Consider the following 8,656-nt stretch of genomic DNA (forward strand, 5'->3'; position numbering starts at 1 on the left):
AGTTTCAGATATTTTTTGTATAAATGGTATATTGAACTCTAATGAGAGTTTCTAATGTGGACCATATGTATTCTTTGGATGAGTTTATTTTTAAGGGAGTTTTATATCTTATTTTCAGTGTTTATTTGTTGAATAAAAATGACCTATAACTAATAGCATTTTTATAATCTTGAGGTATAAAATGGGTAGGTAAAAATTTATAAAAATTTTTAGGTTTTTTATCTGTAGTCTGAGTATTTATATTTCTGATTATTAGAACCAGATCAACAGTAACCATCTTCGAAGAGCAGAACAAGAAGTGATCAGCCTGCAGGAGAAGGTACAGTATCTTTCTGCACAGAACAAAGGACTACTTACTCAATTAAGTGAAGCAAAGCGCAAACAAGCAGAGATCCAGTGCAAGGTAAATATGTCAGTTAGCTGGTTTATGTTTTTGTCAATATAATAATACCTTTTTTGGGCTTGTCTCATCATGATTACCTTAAAAACAGACCAAGGTGGGGGAAAAAGCCAATCTTAACTTCCTACTTTTCCTGAACTTGTTTTGGTGGCTGCTTTCAGACCAGATTAACTCATCTTGCTGCTGTGGTGGATTTCAGGCAAGAAACCTTGTTTTCAGCTACTTCATTGGTTAACTTAATTCCTGCATTGACATTTACTAGTATTTCTTTACAATTTTTCTTTTGACTGGTAGCCCTTTAAAACTATAATATTTAATGGCAATTTAAAGATGTCGGGGCTCCTCTGCTTTGGTTAGTATCTTATTAGTAGGCAGTCAATATTGATATATGTTTTCTGGAGAAGAGTACAGAGTAAAAGAAATGTGTTTTCCCAATCAGTGGGTTGGGAAAAATGGGTAAGTTATCTGTTATTATTTTAATCAGGCTTTTATTTTATTTTTTGTGTGTGAAGTGTTTGCATTCAAAAAGCATCACAAGTTTTTCCTAATTCTAGGAGGTTTTAAAAAAAAAAGCATCGAAAGTATTCGAATGCAAGTACATTTTTTCCTGACATAAATTTATAGTATAGCAGTGGTGAGAGAGGTCTGAGCATTAAAATGGGTTACTAACAGCAAGTTACGGGATTTTAAAAATAAACTATACATCCACCTTTCTATGGTGAAATAGTAGGAATGATGCCCTTTAAAGATTCTAGCCTTATTATTCTATAGGAAATAAGACTTTCAGTGGCACATATAAAGCTGTAATTCCATCAACTTATTCTGGTGTCATTAAAAACCGAGAGTGAAGCTCGAGTGGTTTATCAGTGTCACTGAAATCCAGAGATGAAATTACATCCTAATAAATATGCATGGCTGTTACAATTACACTGACAGAAATCTGTAGGCAGTACTGAAATTTGTACTCACTTAAGCATAGTCCCTTCTGATGGATATGACTAGACTAATTTAAAAATTAAATGATATTAAATGAGGTTATATTAGTCTGATTTGTCATACCAGTATTTGATTTTTATGATGCTAAATTGTCTGTGCTGACTTTAATAAAGAACTAAATTTAATCTTTTTTCGTTGTTGGTGTTAATTTTCCTTAAACATGTTTTAGTAAGAGTGCTACTGGATTTCATATTGTTCCTCAAATGCCTTAGCACCTTTTAAGCAAAGTAAAATGTTCTTTGGAAGTAAATCTTTGGGGATTTTGCTGTTGAAAATAATTGTTTTCCTTGAATTTATTCTAAGTAATGGGTTCAGATTCACAATATTAGAGGATTTTAGGAACTGATGTGGGATTTCATTTAATTTTTAATCATTCATTAATACCTCTATGCAATATGTTACAGATGCTGATTCTGATATTGCCCTGTGTCTAAGCTGTGTGTTGATTTATTCAGTCTTGTAATTCCTTTTGCAGAGTCTGAGAATGACCAATGTATTAATTGTCACCCTAGCACCTGGTACCTTCTGATTAAATGGAGTTTACCTCGTTACGTTGGAAAGATTTAGGAACAAACCTAACTTTTTTGAGGAAGCCAGTTCTTGAATTACATAAATCTGATTCATTTTCGTTTAGTTTTATATGATTATAGCTTATTACTAATTGTTAATTAATTATTAAAGATCATTTTATTTTTATTTGTGTAAAATGTCATGATATTGTTTATAATATTTACATTATTTTCCCTCTACACCTGAATTTGAATGTTCTCACTTAAAGGTGAAATAGTGCAAGTCTATGATGCTCAGTTTTAAAATGTAAAACACTGAAACCCGGCTGTTTTTTCATAAATTTCACACAAATTCATTTATACGCAAAATATGACTTGAATTGATATATGGCCATTTATAATTTTTATGTATTCCACTTGGTATAATATTTACATTTCACTGCTTCATCGTGTACATTGAGCACACAATGTTTCATTATTAATGCTGCTTCAGACCCTGCTAGGTAATTCTATGTATGGTTTATGCACTTTATTACTTTTCTGAGATCTGAAAAACCTGAATTCCAAACATACCTTGTTTATTGTTTTATTCGCCACCCTAGAACAAGGAAGAAGTGATGGCTGTAAGACTCCGGGAAGCAGATAGCATAGCTGCTGTGGCTGAACTACAACAGCACATTGCTGAGCTTGAAATCCAGGTACCATATAAAAATAATAATGTACATGTAAAAATAATGTAATAGTTCATTCATTCCTCTGCACCTGAACAATTACTTATTTATATCTTCATCGTGATGACTGTGATTCTATTTTCAAGATTTATTCATTTCCAACTCCATTTTTTTTAATCATTGTAAAATAGACACAACATAAAATTTACCATTTTAGTATATAGTTCTGATCCGGGCATGGTGGCTCACACCTGTATTCCTAGCACTCTGGGAGGCCGAGGCGGGAGGATCGCTTGAGGTTAGGAGTTTAAGACCAGCCTGAGCAAGAGTGAGACCCTGTCTCTACTAAAAATAGAAAGAAATTAGCCAGACAACTAAAAATATATAGAAAAAATTAGCCGGGCATGGTGGTGCATGCCTGTAGTCCGAGCTACTCGGGAGACTGAGACAGAAGGATTGCTTGAGCCCAGGAGTTTGAGGGCTCCATCCATTTCTAGAACTTTTTCATCTACCCTAACTGAAATTCTGTACCCATTAAACCCTAACTTCCTCTTCCCTTCTTCCCCCAGCCTCTGGCAGCTACCATTCTAGTTTGTCTCCATGACTTTGACTGCTCTAGTTACCTCATAGAAGTGGAATCATATAACATGTTTCAGTGACAGACTGTATATATGATGGTGGTCCCATAGATTATAATGGAGCTGAAAATTCCTATCACCTAATGACATAGTAGCCATCTTAACACTGTAGTGTATCTCATTGCTCATGTGTTTGTGGTGATGCTGGTATAAGCAAACCTATTACACTTTCATTCATATAAAAGTATAGCACATACAATTTTGTACAGTACATAATACTTGATAATAAACTGTGTTATTGGTTTATATATTTACTATAGTATACTTTTTTTTACTATATTATTTATCATTGTTTTACAGTGTACTCCTTCTATTTATATTAAAAAAAGTTAACTATAAGACAGACTCAGGCAGGTCCTTAAAGAGGTATTCCAGAAGAAAGCTTCATTCTGATAGGAGATGACAGCTCCATGTATGTTAATGTCCCTGAAGACCTTCCAGTGGGACAAGATATGGAGGTAGAAGACAGTGATATTGATGATCCTGATCCTGTGTAGGGCTAGGCTAATGTGTGTCTTTGTGTCTTAGTTTTTGTCTGTCTGTCTGTTTTGAGACAGGGTCTTGCTCTGTTGCCTGGGCTAGATTGCGGTGGCATCGTCATAGCTCACAGCAACCTCAAACTCCTTGGGCTCAAGCCTCAGCCTCTCAATTGCTGGGACTACAGGTGCGTGCCACCACACCTGGCTAATTTTTTGTATTTTTTGTGGAGATAGGTCTTGCTTTTGCTCAGGCTGATCCCAAACTCCTGGCCTCAAGCAATCCTCCCTCCTCTGCCTTCTAAAGTGCTACAATTACAGGCATAAGCCACTGTGCCCGGCCTTGTGTCTTAGTTTCTAACAAAAAAATTTAAAAAGAAAAAAAAAATTTAAAAATAGGAAAAGCTTATAGAGTAAGGATATAAAGAAAAAAGTTTTGTACAGCCGTACAATGTCTTTGTGTTTTAAGCTGTGTTACTGCAGGAGTCAAAAGGTTACAAAAAATTTTTTAAGTTTATAAAGTAAAAAAGTTATGGTAAGCTAAGGTTAATTTATTATTGAAGAAAAAAGTATTTTTTTCTTTCAAATTTAGTGTAGCCTAAGTATACAGCGTATATAAAGTCTATAGTAGTGTACAGTAGTGTCCTAGACCTTCACATTCACTCACCACTTACTCACTCACCCAAAGCAACTTCCAGTCCTGCAAGCTCCATTTATGGTAAGTGCCCTATACAGGTGTACCATTTTTTAATCTTTTATACCATATTTTTGCTATATGTTTTCTACATTTAGATATGTTTAGATACACAGATACTTACTATTGTGTTACAGTTGCCTGCAGTATTCAGTACAGTAACATGCTATACAGGTTTGTAGCCTAGGAGCATGGAGGATATGCCATCTAACCTGGGTGTGTGGTAGGCTGTGCCATCTAGGTTTGTGTAAGCAAACTCTGTGATGTTCACACAACAAAATCACCTGATGCATTTCTCAGAATGTATTCCTGTTGTTAAGTGATGCATGACTGTTTTTGTCCTTTTGTGACTGGCTTTTTCACTTAGCATAATGTTCTCAAAGTTCATTTACGTCATAGCATGTGTCAGAATTTCCTTCATTTTTAAGTCTCCATTGTATGTATATACTAAATTTTCTTATTTGTTCATTCATTCATGAACACTTGAGTTGCTTCCATGTTTTAGCTATCGTGAATAATACTGCTATGAACATACGTGTGCAAATGCTTGTTCCAGTCCCTCCCTTTTTTTGAGTATATACCTAGAGGTGGAATTGATGGATCATATAGTAATTCTGTTTAATTTTGGGAGGGATTGCCACACTGCTCTCCACAGCAGCTACACCATTTTATATTCCTACCAGCAATACATGAGGGTTTCATTTGTTTCCATATCCTCACCAACACTTATTCATTTTCTGGATTTTTTTTTTTATAATTACCATCCTGATAGGTGTGAAGTGATACCTCATTGTGGTTTTTATTTGCATTTTTCTAATGACTAGTAATGTTGAGCATCTTTTTATGTGCTTATTTGTCATTTATGTATCATCTTTGGAGAAATGTCTGTTCAAGTCCTTTGCTTAATTTTAAATCAGGTTGTTTATTGTTTTTGTTGAGTTGTGGGAGTTATTTAAATATTCTCAATATTCTCAATATGAATCTCTTATCAGATATATGGTTTGCAAATATTTATTCCCGTTCTTTGTGTTGCCTTTTCTCTCTGTTGATTTTGTCCTTTGCTCAAAAGCTTTTAATTTTGCTGGACCACCTTACCTGTTTTTTCTTTTATTGACTGTGCTCCAAGTCCATTTTTGGTGACAATTTATCATATTTCTATATTGTCAAAGCAGTTTTCAAAAGAAAATTCAAAGCTTTGCAAATAAATGTTTTGTCACTTTGTATGTCCTACTTATTATGCAGTGTGATCAGGTAGTAAGTTTCCTATATAGGCAAAGTGTTATGTTTAAAATCTTAAGTCTTTCAAAGTTTTTGATTATATTCTACTTCATCACAATACAGTTTTTTCTGCAACATCTAGAATTTTCTTCCCACCTGAAATTTCCTTTGTCCTTAAATTTCTATTTATAATTCAGTTAATTTACACATTTACATATTATAGCATCATCATTTGATCTGGAGCAAAAGTGATCACAACATGTTATGATTTGTATGTGTTTATAAAAAGGTATCCTTTATGTTCTGTTGGTAATATTCTCCACAAAGTGCGCATATTCAGAAAAACCTCAGACATGAACCAGCTGCATAGTATGTTCTCAATCATTTATTTAAATCATGCTATCATATGCAATTTTAGTTTCAGTCTATACTTTTCAAATATCAAGAAAATGATTAAAATTTGCCACATTTCTGTACATCTTAATCATAACAGCAAAATTTAAATCACTCTTTTCATTGAATCTGAAATATTTGTTAAATGAAGAACCTGGTATACAGCTTGTTTCCTTTAAAATGAAATATAATATATATTACATCATTTTTGAAAAATGAAAAAGAAAATGCATGGAAATTTTTTTTTAACATCTCCCCCACCCCCAAGCCCCTGGTAACTACCATTCTACTCTGTACTTACGAGTTCAGCTTTTTTAGATCCCACATGTGAGATCATGTGGTATTTGTCTTTCTGAGCCTGGCTCATTTCACTTAGCATAATGTCCTCCAGGTTCATATGTGTCACAAATGGCAGAATTTCCTTCTTTTTTACTATTTAGAATACTGAATAGTATTCTATTGTGTATATATACCACAATTTTACTAAGTATCCATCACTTATCCACTGATGGATACTTAGGTTTGTTTGTTCTGTATCTTGGCTATTGTGAATAACATAATTAACATGGGAGTGCAGCTGTCACTATAACATACTGATTTTGTTTGAATATATAGCTAGTAGTGGGAATGTTAGATCATATGATAGTAATATTTTTGATTTTTTGAGGAATATCCATACTCTTTTCCATAATGGCTGTGCTAATGTACATTCCCACCAACAGTGTGTGAGAGTTCCCTTTTCTCCACATATTCTTTGGTATTTGCTGTCTTTCATCGTTTTGATAATAGCCATTCTAACTGATATGATGTGATGAAAATTTTACTGTTAGTAGGAATATGTTAGCATCAACTGGCTCTTGATAAAACAATCACTGGAATCCTAATTGCCAAATTTATTGATATTTTATCAGGATTTACCCTATTTATGCTTACTGCATTTGTTGTTGTGGACCACTTCATCCTCCTTCTATTCGCTCCTCCCCTGACTTTCCTAACACCACTTACTTTTGACTCTCTGCTTGTTTAACTGTTGTTTTCAATCATCTTTATCAAATCAGGATGTGTGTATTCCTCTGAGAATCTGAGGTTTTGACTTTTAAAAAACTGTGCCCGAATGAAGGATCTTACTTACATGGCTTCAAGAGCCATCTTTCCAACAATGAATCTTAATTTATTTCCAGCCTTAACCTGTTTCCCCTTACCAATAATTTTTAAATCTTTTAAAAAATTTGTCAAGCACAATATACAGAGAAGTTCATAAAACAAAACTACATTATACAAGTAAAAACATTGCACATATAACTGCTACCAAGGTCAAGATAGAGAATATTGCCTGTACTCGAGAAGTGTACCCAATCACACCCTGCTCCCTTATCCTGTCTTTTATGATAATGATTCTTAGGCTTTTCCTTATAGTTATATCATCTTTGGATGCATTTCTGATCCATACAGTTTAGTTTTCCCAGTTTCCCAGTTCTCAGTGTCATACTGAATATTTTCTGTCTCTTTCTTTGTTCAACATTATTTTTGTAAGTCATCATTTTTATTATTGTACATATTTCATTTTTTTAATATATCACAAATATATTTATCGATTCTACTATTGGTGAATGTTTGGGAATTTCTAGGTTAGGACCGTTACAAATAGTGCTGTGATTATGAGCAATCTTGAACACTACATTGATCACATGTGCACAAGTTTCTCTAGCATGTATACTAAGGTGTGGAATTGCTGGGTTTAGGGCATGCAGATCTTCAACTTTATTTTCCAAATTGCTTGTAGTGGTTTAAACTGCCAACAGCAGCACGTGAAAGTCCTGTTACACATCCTTCCTAACACTTAGTAGCATCACACATACAGTAGCATCACATATTTTAATTCTTGCCAATCTGGTGGTATACAGTGTTTCATTGTGTTTTTAATTTACATTTACTTCATTACTAAGGAGGTTGGCCACTTGGATTTCCTTTTTTGTAAAGTGCCTATTAAAGTCTCTTGTTTATATTTTTTCTATTGGGTTATCTGTCTTTTTCTTATGGATGTGTAGTTATTTATATATTGATGTTTTGCAGATATCTACTCCCACTCTATTTCTTGTCTTTTGTTATTGTTTTTTTCTTTATTGTGTCTTTTAATGAGTAAAACAATAGTTTTAATGGGCACTGAAAAAGTTCTACCTGGAAGTTGTACAGACACTTCAAATTTAGCATGTTTAAAATCATGTATGTTCCAAAATGTTTTCCTTCTTTTGTACCTCAAGTCTTGATTAATGGGTCATCTCTTTTAAAATTATTCAACCTAGTAGTAATTTTATTTACTCTTTCTTACCCTCTAGCATATACACCAACGGTATATGTGTAAGGTAGGTAAATTTTCAACTTTTAGTAGGCAGCAAATTATTTTACGAAGTGCTTGTGCTAGTTTACTTTCCCACCAACATTATACTTATTATAGGGTAGCCTTCTTCTAATTCTTAATGGTTCAAACAGGTTAAAAATTGTCTTGGCCAACTCTTCAGTCCTTCAAAAGGGAAAAGTCTTCAGTAAGTCTAAAACTAAATCAAACGGGCCGGGCGCGGTGGCTCACGCCTGTAATCCTAGCACTCTGGGAGGCCGAGGCGGGCGGATTGTTTGAGCTCAGGAGTTCAAGACCAGTCTGAG

General features: G+C 34.0%; 1 protein-coding gene across 1 annotated transcript in view; it reads left to right on the forward strand.

The window, feature by feature from the left end:
- EVI5 (ecotropic viral integration site 5) overlaps positions 1 to 8,656 on the forward strand; it is a 174,894-nt gene that overhangs the window by 94,686 nt on the left and 71,552 nt on the right. The window contains exons 17-18 of the mRNA XM_012661016.1: positions 257 to 403; positions 2,508 to 2,603. Coding sequence (XP_012516470.1) covers positions 257 to 403; positions 2,508 to 2,603 — 243 coding nt within the window. The remainder of the gene's footprint in view (positions 1 to 256; positions 404 to 2,507; positions 2,604 to 8,656) is intronic.

The sequence above is a fragment of the Propithecus coquereli genome, unplaced genomic scaffold (assembly GCF_000956105.1).
Source record: "Propithecus coquereli isolate 6110/MARCELLA unplaced genomic scaffold, Pcoq_1.0 Scaffold7, whole genome shotgun sequence".
In the NCBI taxonomy this organism is placed as follows: domain Eukaryota; kingdom Metazoa; phylum Chordata; class Mammalia; order Primates; family Indriidae; genus Propithecus; species Propithecus coquereli.